The sequence below is a fragment of the Sus scrofa genome, chromosome 15, assembly GCF_054392235.1.
Source record: "Sus scrofa isolate SSC_HxYL_T2T_F1_AM1 chromosome 15, Sscrofa_HxYL_maternal_Yorkshire_Landrace_v2.0, whole genome shotgun sequence".
Classification (NCBI taxonomy): domain Eukaryota; kingdom Metazoa; phylum Chordata; class Mammalia; order Artiodactyla; family Suidae; genus Sus; species Sus scrofa.
Genome location: NC_139397.1, coordinates 75,747,658 through 75,768,565, shown reverse-complemented (window position 1 = coordinate 75,768,565; position 20,908 = coordinate 75,747,658). Strand labels below are relative to the sequence as shown.

Genomic DNA, 20,908 nt, shown 5'->3' with positions numbered 1-20,908 from the left:
ACAGATTGGTCACCAAACCTGGGCTTTTAACTGTGGGGTATTCTTGTTATACCACCTGTGAAGTCAGAGGTACTGATGGTTGGGACTTTTTTTTTTTTTCCTATTACTGAGCTATGTTCTTCTTCTTTATTTTTTTTTTAATTGAGATATAATTGACACATAACTTTGTGTAAGTTTAAGATGTACAACATTTTAACTTGATAGGCACTTAAGAAATAACTGATGATCTGGTGAATGAATGAACAAATCTTAAAAATTAATTCCAAGTGTATGTTAATATTGGGTACTTTTAAATTGTTTAAAATTTAGAACTATAGGGATCTTAGAAACCACCTAGTCCAAACTCTTTGCTTTAATAATATAAATGCATAGGTCCAGAAAGATCAACTTTTTCATCAAAAGGTCTTTTTTTAATATTTCTAGAACATGAAAATTTTAGTCAAGTGCTTTTTACAATATCATCTATCTGTAAATAAATTATTTTAAATACTTGGCAAAAATCCCCAAATAAAGTAATATTCTGCAATAATAAGTAACGATAGAGATGAAGTTAAAACAATAAAGCCTAATGTTTATTTTTCAAGACAAATATTAATATATAACATTAAACAAACCAAAAATAAAGAGAGTATAGTTAAATTTTACAATTTAAGTACAATGAAAAATTACTATTTTGGCCTTGCATCATTAAATTTTACATTTCCAGATTTGAAACTGAGCATTAAGGACTTAAATCCACAAAACTGCTTTTTTGGTACTTCCAGAAAAGGCTGTCATAGTTTTGCTGAATCAGATTATAACATTTTTTGTGACCAATCTATATGTCTCTATTCAACAAATGACAAAGTGATCTTACTAAATTGATGTGATTCATCAAAACACATTTCCACTTTCGGCCAAGCAGAAGCTCAACTGGTTTTAACAAAGAATCAGAAAAGGCAGATTTATTCTGCAATTTTAACCAAAGATCAGCAAATCAATCCCTAAATTCATTTATCAAAAACTGATGGACTCATAAAGTTCTCCTCTTTGAATAATTCTAGTAGAAAGACATAAAAAATGCACATAAACTTCCTAAATGAATCTAAGCTCCCACACTTCCAAAGTACGTTCTCTCAATTCTTTGTACTAGTCAAAAACTATAGTGAGAGAGTTAAACTCATTTTGAAAAGAGGAAGATAATCAGAATTTCTCTAATTAAGCAAGAGCATTATTGCAAGGCAAAATAAAGATATCCAACAAATTCTTTCAACAAAAATTAATCTTTGGAAATGCTTTTCTCTGTTTCCCTAAAGCTCATCTACCCAGATAATAGCAATGAAATTCTTTTATTAGCATATTTTGATTAATAAATAACCTCTAAAATATCTGTAACATTAAAAGTAAAAGCAGATTACAGTCATTAAATACATGCAAATCTCAAGTAATCTAGATTCACTTTTTGAAACGGTACAAATATTTCAACTTGGACTCAAAGTTTAACTTTTGTTGTATTTATAAAGAAACCTTTTTTTTTTTTTACATGCCACAACAACAACATTAAACTTGAAGACATTATGCCAAATGAAATAATCCAGTTACAAAAGGAGAAATTGTGTATATTTCCACACACACGAGGTACCCAGAGTAGTCAAATTCATAGAGAAAACAGAATGGTGGTTGTCAGAGCCTGAGGGAAGGGAGGAAGAGGGAGTTTCATGGGTCCAGAAATTCAGTTGGGGAAGATGAGAAAGTTTTTTATTGGGACCTAATTAAAAGATTTTGTACAGCAAAGGAAACCATTAAAAAAAAAATGCAACTCACAGAATGGGAGAAATTCTTTGCCAATGAAGCGACGAACAAAGGACTAATTTCCAAAATATACAAATATCTCATTGAACTTTATATATCAAAAAAAAACACAATCAAAAAATGGTAAGATCTAAAGAGACCTTATATTTCCAAAGAAAACAGGTAGCCAAAAAAACATATGAAAAGGTGCTCAACACCACTAATTATCAGAGAAATGCAAGTCAAAACTGCAAGGAGGTGCTACCTTACACTGGCCAGAATGGCTATCATTGAAAAGTCTACAAACAATAAATGCTGCAGAGGGTGTGGAGAAAAGAAACTCTCCTACAATGTTGGTGGGAATGTGAGTTGGTGCAACCACTGTGGGAAGCAATGAGAAGGTTCCTTAAAAAACTAAATATCAAACTACCATATGATCTAGCAATTCCACTCCTGGGCATATACCCAGAGAAAACAATAAATAAAAAGGATATATGCAGCCCAGTATTATTGCAGCATTATTTACAACAGCCAAGATATGAAAGCAACATAAATCTCCATCAACAGAAGATGGGATAAAGAACATATGATACATATATACAATGGAATATTACTTGGCCATAAAAAAGAATGAAATAATACCATTTGCAGCAACATAGTTGGATCTAGAGATTTTCAGACTAAGTGAAGTAAATCAGACAAGGACAAATACTACTTGGGATCACTAATATGTGGAACATAATAAAAATAATATCAAAGAACTTATTCACTAAACAGAATCAAACTCAACAACTTTGAAACCAAACTTAGAGAAAACATTGGAGGGAAGGATGTTTTGAAAGGTTGGGATTTGGACATACACACTACTAAATACGAAATCAATCTGTAACAAGGACCTAGTATGTAGCTTGGGGAAATCTATTCAATACTCTGTGATAGCCTATATGGGGAAAGAATCTGAAAAAGAATGGACATAAATGTATGTTTATGGATGATTCACTTTGCTATACACCTGAAACTCATACAACATTGTAAATCACCAATACTCTAATAAAATTTATTAAAAAATAAAAAAGAAACTTTTTTCTAAGCAGAGAATTAATGTAAACTAGATTTTAAGAAAAAGATGTTTAATTCAATGAGAACAAAATTAATTTCAAGCATGCTTAAATACTTCAGAAACACGCATTTAAAAGGAATAATTCAGAAATAAATTAATAGCTCTTTAAGCATAGAAAAATTATTTATAATAACTTCAGGAAATAAATATCTATGACTTTACTTAATAAATCACCATGTTATTATTAAATTATTATACTTCCTTAGTATTCACTCTTATCTAGTCACTGACACTGGTTCCTAAAGAGGGAATATTGAGGTGAAGAGACTTTATACTACATTTGAAATTACCTTTTGCATTTAACATAGGGCAACAATCTGGTAGCCTACAGGTTGAATCTGGCCACCAATATGTGTTTTGCTAAAAAAAAAAAAAAAAAAAAAAAAAAAGAAAGAAAAGAAAAAGAAAGTATTTCTGCTATTTTATTACTTTTGGAGGTATTGAGGGCTGTTGTGCCTCATCTCATTTTGGTACAAACTCCATCATCTCACTCCAGTAGTTTTCCTCTTTTATGTTATATGCTTGGTCTCTAAAGACTTATGCTTCTGGAAGCCTAAATTTAAAATTCTGTCCAAGGCAAATGTTCACTACAGTCACAAAACATTGGAATTATTAGAATTGCAAGGTACCTTAGAGGTTAGCTACTCCTCATTTCTTCCAACAGGACCTGAGGCCAAGAAAAGTAAAGTTGCCTTCTCATGGTTAAATGTACATTAAAAGTTCTGCCCAGTCTGGAGCTTGGGATAAATAGATGCGGAATGTAGACTTCGGGATGGATTAGCAATGGGACCCTGCTGTGTAGCACTGGGAACTCTGTCTAGTCACTTATGAGGGAACACTTAATGTAAGAAAAAAGAATGTATACGTGTATGTGTAACTGGGTCACCATGCTGTACAGTAGAAAAAAAATATATATATAAATAAATGATAAAGTAAATAAATAAAAATAAAAGTTCTGCCCAAATGCTTTTCTAAATCAATAAACTTAACTCTTCTTTTGATATTTCATGTTTCATCATGAGTCACCACCATTCTCCTCTCCATAAAAGAAACGTTCGCTTACTAAGCACTTACCCCTGAGTGCAGGTAGCAGGGACCTCTCCTTCTTGTCATCACATTTGTTACATTCACTGAAGTACAGGAGTAAGAAGACATCAACAAGAACCCACATCAGAGAAGTGGCTAGAACCACCTTGCAGTAAACAAACCTCCTCATGTCTTTCCTTGATTTCTAGTTAACACAGAGATCGAAGACAGACACAACTGGGATAGATCCAAGCCACAGGGGTGAACTCCAAGATGAAAGCAGGATGCATCCCACTGTATCAAAGAAAGAAGAAGAATTAATCATTGAAAGTTTGTTTTGCATAAATGTGATATAAAATGAAATATATGATTTACTGAATGCCCCCATATATACATATATATCTCGACACTTGGCCTTCAGAATTAAAAGTCCAAATAAATGAAAGCTGTAAGCAAGCCAGGTGGCTAAAATTCTAACAACTTATCCTAGATCTGCCACTACTCTGCTGGGCCCTGGACAACTATTTGATTTCTTCAAGTCGTATTGTTTTTCCTCAAAGTCCTATTATGATATTCTATAGAGCACCAGGTTGTAAAATAGTGCAGTTCTGAATTTACCATGATTCAGCACATTTAAGGAGCTAATACTGCTGAACAAGAGATCATCCTGGGTTACAATATATTGCAGTGGCTAAGAGCTGACCTTTACAAACAGATAGGCCCAGGCCTATTCACTTCCTATGTAAGGGAGACTTTCTAAACCTCAGTTTTCTCATTGATAGAATGAAAATAACAATGCCAAACCTAAAGATTTACTATGATGACAAAATATAACTCTTGTAAACTATCTTGCAAAATACACAGTTATAAATGTTAAGATGTAAAACGAAACAAAATTCTCAGATTCTCAAAAAGGGCAATAACATGAAATAAGTCTTCAGTTATTTAGCCTTAAAAACCCCATCTGATCTGCATAGAAAATACCCACTACAGGAGGGTGGCCTAGTGGTTAAGGATCTGGCATTGTCACTGCCATGGCTCTGGTCACTGTTGTGGCATGGTTTGAACTCTGGCCCAGGAACTTCTGCAAGTGAGAGTGGGGCAAAGAAAAGAAAGAGGAGTCCCTGCTGTGGCACAAGGGGATCAGCAGTGTCTTGGGAGCACCTAGGACAGGTCTGATTCCTAGCCTGGCATAGTGGGTTGAGGATCTGGCGTTGCCACAGCTGCGGCTTAGGTTGCAACTGCAACTCAGATCTGATCTCTAGCCTGTGAACACTGTATGGGGTAGCCAAAAAATAAAAGAAAATAAAAGAAAGAAATAAAGTACACACTACAGATGTGCACTTGAGAATGGGCAGCATATGTTCAAAAAAATTATAAGAGGATAGTACATTAATGTAAAGTGACTTAAAATAACCAGAGCAAGAATTCTAAAGGCATAACAAGGACAGTGCAATTATTGAGAGATATTCAAAGTAAGTATAGAATTAATACCATACACATATTTGTTTTATTTACAATATAGAGAAAAATAGCTACCTAGTTAATGCATTTCTATCCATAGAGAAACTACATCAAAACAAAAATAGTCTCATATCATTTGCTACATTAAAATAATAGAGTGAAGTATAAATTTATTGATATGAATAAGATAAACAACACTTTTGACAAATATTTGAGGAGAACAGCTATTAAACACAAAGATACTTGGACTATTTCAGAAACACTTGTCTCAAAATAAAAACATCAAAGTGCAATTTGCTGAGGCAGAAGCTCTTCAAATTAATGACAGCTGACTTTGCATCATAAAGTAGCATAAATGCTCTTGCATGTAACAATCAAACCAGACTAGTAATAAATTCAAAATTTACATAAAGTGACAATTTAAAAAATTATTATAACGAGTTTACTTTAAATATATACATAAAATTACATTTATTCAATACATATTTTAAAAGATACAAATGTACAAATCTAAGGAACTACATGATATTTGGGGTTTATTTTTCTTGAAAAAAAATGGCCTGCTCATTAATTTATTTCACTTCAACTTCATTTATCTGTAATAAATTACAACCCAGTATTGGAACCCAAATTCTAAGTCTGATAACAAGGGAAGGATTCCTGTTACTGTATGTATACTTCACTAAATACTACGAGATTTGAATCAAATCAAATTTTCTGTCTTTCTTTGGTGAAGCAGGTCCCTTTGTAATAGGCTTCAAGTTCCCTTCAAGGAGATTAAACCCAAAAGCCTCTGGCCCTGTCTCATTGTAATGCGCCTTCCCTCACCTTGAACAGCCAGTCTGGGAAGGAATGTCACCCATTCCTCACTGGCCTCTATATAACCTATTCCCCATGCAAATAAGGAATCCTGCCAGAAACCAATCAGGCCAGATATGCCCCATACAGAGATTAAAAAAAAAAAACAAAACAAAACACTCAGCTCTCATGCACAGTGTAGTGGGGGCTGGAGCAGGAGAAATTTGGTCTCCACTCAGGTCCGCCTTGGGGAGGTAGAAGAACAATTGTGAAATAAGTCAGGCCTCCTTTAACCTGCGCCCACGTGAGTTCTCTCTCCCTGAAAATGTACTTTTGCTTTAACAAATTTGTTAAACATTCGCCGTTGCAACACTTTGCTAAGGTGAGACTTAGAAAACTACATCTCTATCACCTTCAGTTTATTGTAGAAAAAAAAGTCCAACAGAAAAGTATATATGCATTGATGGTAACTAAATGGCCATTCCCAGATTTAGAAAGAATACAATAAAATAAATTATCCCATAATAGAGGATTTATATATTATATGAGATGTATATGCTATAGAATCTTTTACTATACAGATCTATAATAAAATACATTAAAAGCACCATCCCTGACTCTGTCATAAAATAGAAAGATCAGGTAGGCATTTTGCCTCTCTGTGCTTCATTTTCTTTACTTAGATTTCCTGCCCCATCCAACCCACAAAATTGTGAGGCTTAAGCAAGATGAAGAATGAGAACATTTTTTTAAAGAAAATATAATGAATATTATTATAATAGAAAATCTAAAATCGCTTAATATTAAATATTAAAATGTCTAAGATAAGTCATTTCCTAATAAGAGCCTAACAGTTGAGGTTATTGAGAATTTAATTTAAACTGTAGCCATCATAGAAAGTGAAGATCACATCTTACTGCCACTCTAAGCATTATTCAAATTATTCTAACCCCATACCCTGCTAAATCTATATATCAAGGAATCAGCACTGAGAAAATTCTAACTTTACTATTTTATGTAACAAAACTAAGTTGCTATTTAAATTCTTGTTTATGAAACAGTCGTTCCTTATATATTTCAGTTTTAATTCTATCTTAAAAGCACCTCTACCTTAAAAATGCACTAAATTTTATCATTTGTTATCTACTGGTACTTGTAAAATAGCAATCCCATACACTGTTTTCAATACTCTTCTCATAAGAACAAAACTGATTGAGCAGAAGGATGGTACAATATACAAAGTAGCACTAACCAACATAAGCACAGTTGGTGGCCCAGGTTTATTTAAAAGAATCAGCATCTGTATTATGTTTTTATTCCAGTAAGTTCCTATTTATGTGCAAACACTACTGTTTCTCAAGCCAAGTCCAAGTTCTGCAATATCCCTGGCTTGCCAAGTCAATGTGGAGCATGACTAACTTTGCATAAACTACAGGCTCTTCTATCCGAAAATAGGACCCCTTTTCTAACTGTTTCAAAATCTTTTGAGCATAGTTATTTCCCTCTTAAAAACATGTCTCAAATAGGAAAACTTCAAGAGTTAGAAAGCTATCAAATGCCACCTAGCCAGTCATACTGCCTTTCCTTTTCTTCTTGCCCGCTAAACAATGGTACTAGCCAGAAATTCTGAGTTGTTATGGATTTTTGTTTGAACATTTGCACCAATTTTTACTATTCTAAAAAATGGATTTGGATTTCAAATATAAATAATAAAATCTAAGTAAAACTTAGAAGTTTGGTAACTATGTTTTTAAAATAAGAAAAGACATTTTCATTTTCGTTTTTAATTAGGAGGGTATTGCTTCCCCAGGCAGTCTAGCTTAGTTGCTATTAGACATTTTTATCTATAGTCAAATATTTTCTTTTATGGAAAAGTACATAATACGTGCAAATGTATTCAATCTATTTTATGAGGCTATACTTGAGGCTGCCAAAGGATGAAGCGCATGGAAGACTGCTGGCAGTGCTTCCAGAACTTTCAGGCACCCAACACACTTTAAATGTTTTAAATAGTTATGCAGGAGCTTCTGGGTACTGATGACTGGACAATTATGCAGTCTGGTTTAAGGACTGATAAATCTAGTGAGTAAGCTTTGAAAAAATACCTTGAATTAGCTACAGATCTTCATAACAGGAAGACTGATCTCCACATGAATAAAGATTTAAAATTAAGATGGAATCTATCTACAGCCTAAACCAAAGGGTCCACTGTAAAAACCATGACACAATGAAAGGTATACTAAGAGACAAACCATCTAAGATAATGTTAAATGAATGCCTTATGTGGAAAGATAATGAAAAAGTAGGATAAAAATGCCTTTACTTGCTTTTAGATTAAGGGAAGTTCAAATATTCATAACATAAAATTTGACACTTGGGAAGAAAGAAAGACAGCTAACTATATATTGCAGAGTTACAGCACCATGATTTGAATCTGGGTTCCCACACTCACTAACTGTATGGCTTGATTCAAGTTACTGAAATGTTCTATGACTCCATTTTCCTATTCACAAAATATGAACAGTAGAAGGTACTTCATAAGGCTATGATGAGTATCTAATGAGTTAACACATGTAAAACTCTTATAACATTTCCTGACACATAGGAGGAGTTCCACATAAACTAGTTATTACAAGTACTTACTAATAGTAATTTTTATCATCATGAACAGCATAGAAAGATCAAGAAGAAAAAAGAATGAGAATTCTCTTCACCAGTCCTTCTAAAAGCAGTGTATATGTTCAGTATGTGTGTATTCAAGGGGTCCAGAGACAAGATAAGCTTGACAAATGTACTTAGTATGTAAAAACATATTTAATATTAAATTTGGAGTTCCTGTCATGGCTCAGTGGTTAACAAACCCGACTAAGATCCATGAGGAAGTGAGTTCGATCCCTGGCCTCACTCAGTGGGTTAAAGATCCAGCGTTGCTGTGGGCTCTGGTGTAAGTCATAGATGCGGCTCGGATTTGGCATTGCTGTGGCATAGGCTGTCAGCTATAGCTCTGATTCAACCCCCAGCCTGGTGACCTCCATATGCCATGGGTGTGGCCCTAAAAAGAGAAAAGACAAATATATATATATATATAAAATATTAAATTGAAAATATATTTAATATTAAACATATGTAATATTTGAGCATTACAAATATATTTTCTATTTCACACTAAATGTTTAACATTTGGGAGCATTATAAATATATTTTATATTTAATTACTAGAAATATATTTAACAGATGTAGTTTCTGGTGGAGTATGAGTTACACAGGATTTTACACTTGTCAAAACTCATTGGAGTTCCTCCTGTGGCACAACGGGATCAGCAGCATCTCTGCAGCATTGGGACACAGGTTTGATCCCCAACTCAGCACAGTGGGTTAACGATCTGCCATTGCTACAGCAGTTGTATAGGTCACACCTGCAGCTGGGACATGATCTCTGGCTTAGGAACTCCATATGGTGTGGGGTGACCAAAAAAGAAAAAAAAAAAAAAAGTAAGAAAAAAAAACCTCATTGAACTTCATATTTAATATCTGCGGATTTCATTCTATGTAAATTATACTTCATTTTTTAAAGGCAAAACCAAAATATTTATGTACCAATTATATGATTCCCTGATTATAGACATTATAGTCCAATTGCATCAGATAAGAGCACTTCTACTTACTACCTTTCTGATCTCATTTCTTACCACTGTTCTCCATGCCAGTCATTTGGGTCTCCTGACTGTTCCTCACACGCACCTATCATCCTATCACTATCTTGCCCCCGGAGCATGTGCCTTTGTTGTTTTCCCTGTCCACTGATCCAGTCATAACCCTTACCTTTGGGCCTTACCGCCTGGTCAAATCATGGACAGCTTTTCTATCAACATAAATACATGAAATAGCATAAGACTTAATCATTCTATATGTCCTCAGCTCACTTTATTTTTCTCTTGGTATCTATTAATATCCCCCCAACATATTAAAAATTGTGTACTTTAAATTTGTTTATTATTTGTCCATTTTTCTTAAATTGTAAGCTATATGAGAACAGGATTTTACTTCTCTCAGTATTTTAGAATGTGAGTGAATTTGGAGAGAGGGCCTTTAAAGAGGTAATTAAGTTAAAATCAGGTCATACATGTGGGTCCTAATACAATGCGACTGGTATCCATATAATAGATACATAGAAGAAAGGCCATGTGAAAACAGAGAAGGTGGTTATCTACATGGAGAGGCATCATTTAAACAAACCCTGGCCATAGCAATAATGAAAACTAAGGATGTGAAACTTTCATTTGCTTGAGCAGTGGGTAAATGTTGCTCTAACCTGAAAATAACTTGTTCACTGGCATAAAGCTGCTCTCTTGCTCCATGCTCTCTGATACCTCTGGTCCCCTGTCCCCTGACCTCAATTACTTTAAGACACAAATAGGATTAAGAGTGAAGTTAAGGATTCCCATCACCAGAGCAGACTGAAGTTCATATGTCTCAGAAGTCAAGGGGGGATGGTGAGAATCTGGTTCCTACCAACAGCTCTGTTTGAGGAGGGTTCTTTTGCTAAAAGCACCCAAGTCATCACCTACCCAGTCTCAGGTTACCTGGTTGCTCTTCTAGTCCAATCAGCAACCCCCAGCCACACTACTGTAGCCCAAGAAGCTAAACTGGGTCCTGGTTTCCAAATTCTGGACCATCTACAGTCTGATAGTGGTACGTCTTTTGTCAAAAAGGGATAGTCAGGATATTAGGTTTTTCCATACTTTCTACCATTCAAAGTTTTTGTTGAATGTTGGAATGACCTCCTCAAAAACTAACTGGAAAAGATATCTGACCAAACTTCTAGTAACTTTCTGCCCCACCCACCTCAACAAGAAAGTTGGCTTACTGAATTTGCCCTTCTCAAAAGGAAGTTCATCTTCTCTTGTCTACCTAATGCTTAATGATCAGATTGAAATGGGAGGGGAATTTTATAAAATTAATTTTGAAAATGTGGATACCACCCTGTCCATTTGTGAACATAGTGCATTTTTCTTTCCCCTAACAGCAACCTCAAGCCAGCCTGGTTGGTATACCTCTAGCTGTCAGTGCACCTAAAAGGAGCCCTATAGTATTAATACGTGATTCTGACTCCACCAACTGGATTCTTGGGTTGGATTGATATGATCCTGGACCATGAGGATAATAAGCTCTTGGTTGTATGCGCTGCTAATTGAATTGCACTATAATGGCCCATGTGGACCAGTGTAGGGGGTATCTGTAATTTTTGTAAAAATCCCCTTCTCCCACTTATATTTAACCCTTCCATATAAAAAGTCTAGGTGGAAGTAAAAGACAATAGAAAAAAAGAGGTGATATTATATTTTTAGGCTTGACACACAAAATGTCATGACTTTGAATAGAGCTTAACAACCCTGCAATCTGAGGAGAAAACAAATTGTATCTGAAGAGGTGGTAGGAAGGAGTGGGGGATCAATTCATGTTCTCTTTGACAGCTCAAGCATAAAGCCTGGCAATATAACCACATGGCCTGCCTGAATGAAGCAGCTTGTGCAGCTGGCAGTTTGACCAATTATTTTTTTTGTCACCTCATCCAAGTGCTCATCTAAACAGAAAAATATATGGGCCTGGCCAGTTTTGAACTTTTCTGCTGTGCCTGATGCCATCAATGGCAGATGCAGAAAGACCCCTTCTTTGCATCTCCTGAGGTCTGAATACCTATGGGTTATGCTATATATGGTCATCTAGACTATAAACCTTCACTGACATGGCACACGCTTAACCAAATCAATGTTATGGTGGTCTAAATCAAGTTTAACCACAAATACTGAACTGGAGTGACTTTGCCTCTACGTTAGTTTTGCATTGAAGGCAGAATAGCCCATGGACAATCTTGCATTGGGGATTGAGGTACTTGATTGTCTGTTGCAATGACAGCCAAGGATCAGAAAATCAGGTTAAATTCTCTTGCACTAGTAATGCTGGATACAGTGACCTTAGACTGCATCTGAACTGTATAAAATAAGACCTGCAGATACCCTCTGAGGCTGATTTATAATGATTGGGTCCAGGAACCCAGGAGACATGAGTTAGGGCATGTTTGCCTAATCCTGCTGCTTGAAGTACTGCTCTAAATAACCTAAAGGAAATATAGTATCAGAAAAATTGGATGGACTTGTTCCCAGCCTCTGTCAGATTAATCAAGGTGGTCCAGGGAAAAGCATACTCACACAAAACTTCACCAGAAGCCAAAATGATGGATGACCAAAAGGTAGATATTGTTGGGAGACCCTTCTCTTAGGGTCCCTCACACATCTACACTTCTCACTGTGTATGCTGAGATTCAGAGCCCCAAACACTCTTTACCCAGGCCATTTCTCAGGGCTGTGTTTACAGGGAGCAGCTTAAAAAATGAGGTGAGATCTTTCTCTGAGACAAAGAATAGCCTTTTATTGGCTGTTATAAATGGTAGATTCCCCATGATTATTGTTCTTTTCCTGAAATGCAACCTATCATGCATGCAGGCATCCACTGAGGCAGCCCACACTACCTCCATGGGATCTGGGAGGCAAGGGGATTTGATGCAAACATGTTGAAACTTGAGATACCTGTTGTACCATTACTAAAAATTTCCTTTGCTCTGACACAGGAGTCTCTTTCACCAAGGCTCATGAAATGTTAACAAGCTAACTTATTAGCTTTTAAGTAAAGTAAAATCAAATCCCAGACCATTCATAAACCTAAATCATCACACTTAGAAAAATCAGGAAGTGTATATGCGTGTCTGTGTGGATTTTCATGTGTATAAAAATTTTTCTGAAAGGATACACCAGCTAAACTTGATAATCTCTGAGGAGTAGAATTGATTTATAGTCTTTTGCAGGCTTAAATTTTTAATAAAAGCATATATTGCTTCCAGAATAAAACCATCACTTTAGTTATATAAAGTATGACTTTCATTTATCCTACAGATAAAATTGAGAGTCTATTCAGATGTCAACACCTACACTAGGCACAAAAGATAAAACAAATAAAAAGATACAATCTCTGCTTCTTGTTGAGGATCCAGTAGGGGAGACAGACAAGAGCATCAAGTAGGGATGAGAAAGGAGGTAAGTGGAACATGAGGAGTGATTCCAAGATGTGGAACTCTTTTCAACAGAAAATTATAATGTGCAGTTATTAACGTTCAGCAAATGCAGCTACAGACAGAATAACTGGATATAGAGAGACTGAAAGAAGGGTGAAGCTTTATAGAGAATGTGTTTAGGTAGATGCCATTTTTCAATGCAGGTTGTTCGCATTGGTCTTTTCAGTCATGCTTGGGTATAGGGATATCCATTCTATGGAGATACTATGAAAGCCAAAGCCTAAAATACATGTTAATGAGACATTACAAGAAATAGATTGTCATTATTAAAATATAATGAACTTCAGTCTTCATTTAAAAATCTTGCAAAAAGAAACATGACCCTCAGAAAAAACTAATAAAATTAAGCTGTAAAAACTGTATTCATCAACCTAAAAACAGATCATCATTCATCTGTTTTAGATATTTAATGCCTATTCAGTATTCATTTTATAACATGGCATACCAGTGGTTTGAGCTTGTTCATTAATAGTTGCCAAGAGAGGAAAACAGAAATCCAAAATGTTCAACTGGATATAAAACCTAGAGATTTAAGGCAACAGTAGAGCATTTAGATAGTTCCCAGTAGATATTTACCAGCAAGCCAGCCATCTTCTGCCATAAATCACATGATTAAAAAGAAAATAGGTTGCAGACGCGGCTCGGATCCCGCGTTGCTGTGGCTGTGGTGTAGGCCATCGGCTACAGCTCCAAATTAGACCCCTAGCCTGGGAACCTCCATATGCTGCGGGCACGGTCCTGGAAAAGACAAAAAATAAATAAAATTAAATTTAAAAAAATAAAATAAAACAAAAAGAAAATAAATGTTTCCACTGAGACATTAAACCATCAGAAATTCTTAACCTCAGCTTCCTAGCTGGCCTTAAGGATTCTGAATTCTTCATGACAAAAGATGTAAGGAATGAAGAGTGCCCCTTCTTTGAAATATGCAAGGTAATTTGACTATTTCTTGTCTAGACATTCTTTCCCAAAGAGGGGTGTTTATTTGTAGGAAAAAAATGAAGAATAATTTAGATTATCTTGTAAAATAACATCAGAGTCACTCTGCTCCAACTGGCAATTAATGGGAGATAAAAAGAAAGCGAAGTATAATCAAACAAAAGCCCAGGATTCTAGGGCACAAAAGGACCCCAGTAGCACAAAGGAGAGGATGAAGAAGAAACTCAGTTACAGAAAATTCCAGAAATAAAACAGACTCAAGCTGCTTTCTTAAATTCTATCTTAAAATTGAACAAATGTAATTAACATTTTATTTGTTGGCTTGAATATTTTAATTTAGTAGAAATTTTACCATATTTGCTGCATGAGAGAAATGCACACCTTTCCTAAAACTAGTTTAAATAGAAATCATTTAAAAAAAAAACCCTAGTTTAAAAAGTCTTAAGTGAAATATTAAAATTCTCCCGCTCAAAAAATAATACACAAAAAACAAACAAACAAACAAAAATCTCACCTTATTAAAGCCACTATATATTTCCTTATTTACTAGTTTATTTACAAGCTTCAGTTTTTGAGGTTTTTTTCCTTCAACCTTACTGTTGAAGTTATTCATCATAAATTAAGTGCCTGAAAAGACAGGCAATTAAAGGGAAGATGTAAATAAAGAAGTAACAATCAGAATATTGAATAATTAGCTCTTGATTATTTAAAAATAAAGTGAAATTATTATATCCTCAAAGAATTAAAATTCATATTCTCATTAGCAAAGCAAGCTAATATGAAATTGCCAAAAACTGTAACTTGTTAATCAATATAAAGCAATCTAATATAACAGAGTATACAATCCAATGACAGAAAACATAGAAATACTATAAAGTTAGTAATTTGCCAAAAATACATGAAAAACAGAAAAATATAATGCCTATTTCCAGATGTAAAGTTGAGCCGAGATTACCATTATATGACAAGCACATGAATAGGTAAATAGAAAACTAGGCAACATTTCCCTACCATCTGTGAAAATAATTAATTAGGGTTTGTGCCAATTAAAGAACTATAAATTAAAATTAAATACCATTTTCAACAAAATTATATTTTAGCAAAGTGGAATAAAATGGGTCCTTACAAGTAGAAATGTAATTGGTAAAAACTTTTTTGGAAATAAATGTGGTTTATTAAAAATAAAAGTGATTTGTAACCTACTTTCTTAAAAATAATCCTATACATTGAACTAGTAATTTCTCTACTGCAAAACTCTCTTATTAAAACCCCATAGGAAAGGCTTTATGCATAATATTATGACAGATATATAGTTAATTGACAGCATATCATGCAGCTAGTAGAAACTTATCCAATTTTGTAAAAACATGAACAAAGCTAATATGATAATATAAAATAAACAGATCAAGATACTCATTTGTTTAAGCACTGTGATGTCAACTATATTTTTTTTACCTTATTCATAGAAAGTATTAAGAAATACGGACGGGAATATGCAAAATTTTTTTATTCTTCACACTATTTTTATTAATTCCCAAATTATTCAGAAATAGAAGATATTACTGAATGATGGGAAAATATATGTTTTATTTTAAAGTAAATAAGAAAACCACAATAATAGTGATAAAAAATAAAATTCTGAGTTATATGATATTCGAACATAGGCATATGTGAGTACACAGGCACACAGTTATAATAAAACATAACAAGTAGAAGTTCCTGTCATGGGGCAGCGGAAACGAATCCGACTAGGAACCATGAGGTTACAGGTTTGATCCCTGGCCTCACTCAGTGGGTTAAGGATCTGGCATTGCCATGAGCTGTGATGTAGGTTGCAGACGCGACTCAGATCTGGCAATGCTGTGGCTCTGGCATAGGCCTGAGATTCGACCCCTGGCCTGGGATTCTCCATATGCCACAGGTATGGCCCTAAAAAAAAGCAAAAAATAAAAAAATAAAATAAAATAAAATATAGCAAATAGAGAGTAACAGACCCCAAGGATTGTCAAAGGTTAATCACAAAACAGAACAAATGAGAAAGAAGAAGAGGGCAAAAGCTCCCATTAAAAATAAAGCTTGACAAGTATTCTGTGTCAGGTTTTCTCTCTTCTAGTCTCCAGAATTACAGAATCTACATGACTTTGGAAAGATAAAGTTTACTCCACATGTCATATTCTATTAAAACTCCACATTTCTTTTTAAGAAGCAGCTAAACTAAACCTGGAGTTTCACCCAGGATTCAGGAACTATTTTCTTCTTTTTTTTTTTTCTGCTTGCATTCATAGTCTTTCTTCTAAATAAATACCCTCTTAAACCATCAGGATCAGTATTTAAAAGCGATCACTAAAACTGGGGAAGACCATTCACTTTCTAGTCACTCACTGCTGCAACCTGTATCTCTTCAAATCCAACTACATTTTTACAAAAGAAACCACAGAAATGGATTTTATACTTCACTTATGTAAGAACATATAATATATTGAAGAAATATCTATTCAAACCACAAAATGTTCTTCCCTTCTATTTGATTTGGATTAAAATGATATATGCTAATTGAAATATCTGAGAACTACAGTGATTGCTGCTATAGAAAAACAGTCTCCTGTCAATAGTCTACTGTAATTTGAGAAATCATTATTGAGATAATGACAAAAATGGTTAGATTCAAAAATCAAATTACCGTGAGCAAAAAAACCCTCCCTGTTAAAAGCATGCATCTAGTATTTTTTTTTATTGAGCCCAAAAACCAAAAAAAAAACCCAAAAATAAAAAACAAACAAAAGAACAGATGTAGTATACAACTAATATAATATATCCTACATACTGTTTTTAAATGTCTAATCTAAAAATGCTGTTTTAAATGACATTAATTATCATTTGAATGCAATAATTAAATACTATTACATCTCTTGGGCACAAAAAAAATATATCCATGTATCACTTTGTACCTATTGTTGCCAATTAAATCAGCTTCTAGAAACAATTTTTCTTTCAATATTATTCTCTGGAAATTAGCAATGGGGGTGGGGGTTGGGGCACAGTGGAGGACAGAAGAGAAGTGATTATCACCCTAGTCAAATTTACCACAATTGTTAGATTTACTTTCTAGAAATGATACTTTAATAGTTTATATCATAGCAGTGAGAAACAATGTTATTAATAGGCAGTTTCACCTATTACAGCTTATTTTTGAGTCAAAGCTCAAATTCTAAAAGCCAACAACTTAGGAGTTTCTTTCATGGCTCAGAGGGTTAAAAACCCAACTAGGATCCATGAAGATGCATGTTCAAGTCCCTGGCCTCACTCAGTTGGTTAAGGATCCAGTGCTGCTACCATCTGCAGCTTAGGTCACAGATGTGGCTCAGATCTGGTTTTGCGTGGTTGTGGCACAGGCTGGCAGCTGCAGCTTCAATTCCACCCCTAGCCTGAAAATCCATATGCTTCAGGTGTGGCCCTAAAAAGGATAAATAAATAAATAAATAAGAAAGAATAAAAGCAAACAACTCAAATTTTCTGTAAGGGTTTTAATAGTTTTGTAGCTCAAACAGCAAAAGTTTAAACCTTCAAGGTCAGTAACAATTGTTGGTCCAAAGAAAAGCTTCACTGTTTATGTGGCTGAAAGGTTATAATATTTTCTTCTGATTTTGATAAGCAGAATAAATAATTCCAACCACTGATTGACATCTGAACAAATCAGCAGGTGTGCTCTGTTCCAAAATCTCTTATCTATTAATCTCTGGGGAATGAAACAGTGTTCAAACTGAGAAAGACAATGCCGGTCTGATTCCTCTCCTGCAAAAAACCATAATCAATTTAAAAATTCTCAGATTTTCCATATCCACTCAGCTCCACCCCAGCAAAACAGTCATCAATATTTTACTTTTCTTTTTGCTTCACATTTCTGGCAGACGAGTATAAAGGCAGTGGCCTTAATCAATATAACCTATTAACTGATGGGCTTTTTTTTCTTTACGCCAATTTTAATCCTGGTTATTCACATTCTTCCCATTTTATTAAATTTTATTTCTCTTTATCATATTTAATTGTTATGCTTCATAATATTTCTTATATTCCTTATATTCATTCTCATTTCCTCTCCACATTCTCCTCTTTTTCCTATTATAAAAATCACCTAACCAGGATTTTTCATTTCGATTTTTAATTGGCTTTGCAGGACATATTTGTCAGTTGTTTTTTTCCACATGTCAATTGTTTTTTCCCAGATTTTCTGTATTTTATTTCTCTTCTATGGAGAAAACACCATATCTCTTGGTCATCCCAATATTTCTCCATAATCTCCACTTGCCATTTTATAGAAGCTCCTCTTCTGAATTCATATTCTGTTATTTTTATTCCAACCAAAACCAAAATGACAACTGAAGATGCCTAAGAACGACTATACTTGTAATCATTTGCCACTACTAAGACACTAAAAAGGCCAAAAAACAGCAAAAATACTAGAATAATAAACATTTGTATGAAAGAGCCACAACTATACAAAATGTTGCTTTTTCTAAAAATTTAGTAATACATGGTTAGGGATATTAGACAGACTGATTCAAGTCCCATCTCTGCTATTCTTTAATTAAAGACAGTAGAGAAGTTAATTTGCCCAGCTAAGCACAGCTCTCCCCAGGTTTATAAAATAGCAATAAAAGCTATCCCTACTTAAAAGGTCACAGTAAAGATTATGCACCTAAAATGAGAATCAGAGCAAGTGGCATGTACTAACCAATCGGTACATATTAGCCATCTCTATTATTGTGATGAATATTTTGATCAGCAAAATTTTTTTTTTTTTTTTTGTCTTTTTGCCTTTTTCTAGGGCCGCTTCCAGGCCATATGGAGGTTCCCAGGCTAGGGGTCGAATCAGAGCTGTAGCCGCCAACCTACACCAGAGCCACAGCAACACGGGATTCAAGCCTCATCTGTGACCACAGCTCATGGCAACGCCGGATCCTTAACCCACTGAGCAAGGCCAGGGATTGAACCCGCAAGCTCATAGTTACTAGTCGGATTCGTAAACCACTGAGCCACGACGGGAACTCCAGCAAAATAATTTTTAATACAACTCAGAAAGAGAAAAGCATTTAAAATCCATTTGTTTCTTTTTTTTTCTTTCTTTCTTTTTTTTTTTTTTTTTTTGCAAATTTAAGTTTCTAAGTGCTCTCAACTCTATGCTAGATGCTGAGGACATCTTACTTCCCAGAGCTTTTATATAGTATTTCCAGATAAAATCAAAGATCTGCTAAGAGCAAGTCCACCATTAAGAGTACCAATTTTATTATTTTTATTTTGTTCTTTATTCATTCAATTATTTTATATATCTTAAGTTTATTATAGAAAAAAATAAGGGCATTCATAACTTTGGTGGTAGAATTTAACAATTTTGAGGCACCAGAAGGCAGGTGAATATAGGAGTTGAATTTTAGGAGAGGTGAAGATGAGGGAGTTGGGAAACCAATGTTAACAAAAGCCATGGAAATTTTCACAAAGAAGCCTATAGAGTCCAATTTGAAAGATAAGCCCACAAGTGAAATTGGGCAAGTGTGATTAAAGAAAAAATCAGAAGAGTGTAAGAGTAAACAGATTTCAATAGAAGGAATATTGCAAAAAAAAAAGAAAAAGAAAAAAAAAAAGGAGGACCTATTAATAGCACAAAATCATGCTAAGAGACCAAAGAAGTAGAGTCTGTACACAGCCCCAGGAATAACTTTAGTGGCCTAAGAAAGAATTGTTTCAGAGGAGGCAAGAAAACAAGCCTCAATGTGTTGAGGTGTGAAGGGAGGATGAGGATTTGAGGCAGAGAATATAGACAATTCTTGGAAACATTTAACTGTGAGTAGAGATGAATTACTATGTAGCTGAAGGGGGACTTGGAATAAAGAGAGGATTTGTGCAGAGATGCATTTTTGTTTTCAGGAAGAATGATACTTTGACACATTTAGTGCCTATGGGAAGGAAATCAGGAAAGAGGGAGGAGACTGAAGACACAGAGAAGAAGGAAATCTTCATTTGAGTCAGGACTCTTAGAACATGTGCAGGCAGAAGAGTCAGAGCATGCATGATGGCACTATGGCTCATGGAGTAAGATGCATGGGAGGGGAAGAATGAAAGGATTTATGGAGAGTGGTAAATTAGCAGGAATCTCATAGTTCACAGATGCTGTTTTCTCTTTTAAGAAGGAAGAAAAGAGAGTAGTTTGGGGTTAGAATACAGGACAGTAGAAAATGTTTTATACCAAATTATGGAGAATGGAAGATAGCTCTCTAGAAAAATACATAAAAGTTGCATCTAGAGTAGAGGGCTCAGCTGAAGTACTCATCCCAAGTTTGCACCCTGTTTGCCTGGTGTATATCATCTCTGGTGCCCACCCAGAAGGCTTAGACATGCCTCCCTCTCTATTCCTTTATGCTTCCATTAAAGGGGTCAACTTCAGGTGGTAGGTATTTTATTTTGTACTTTCTGATTTTTTACAAAGTATATCCATTTAAAAATCAGATTACTTAAGTATGAATAAAGCAAACATAATACTGTATAATACAAATCTCAAGAAACTCAGTTAACATGGTTTGAATATGCTGAAAATGGCTTGTAACACCCTTCTCTCCTAAAAATTGATGATGATGCATATTGCCAATCCTTTGCCCTCATACCTACAG

The 20,908-nt window shown here is 34.6% G+C and overlaps 1 protein-coding gene across 8 annotated transcripts in view; it reads right to left on the bottom strand.

Annotated features, from left to right (window-relative positions):
• Nucleotides 1-20,908, bottom strand: part of GALNT13 (polypeptide N-acetylgalactosaminyltransferase 13) — a 594,089-nt gene that overhangs the window by 519,262 nt on the left and 53,919 nt on the right. For all 8 annotated transcript variants that reach the window (XR_014829014.1, XR_014829013.1, XM_021076289.2 and 5 more), the window contains exon 3: nucleotides 3,965-4,210. Coding sequence is in view for 6 of the 8 variants with exons in the window: in XM_021076289.2 (XP_020931948.1) it covers nucleotides 3,965-4,106 (142 nt within the window). In the remaining 2 variants the exon portion in view is untranslated. The remainder of the gene's footprint in view (nucleotides 1-3,964; nucleotides 4,211-20,908) is intronic.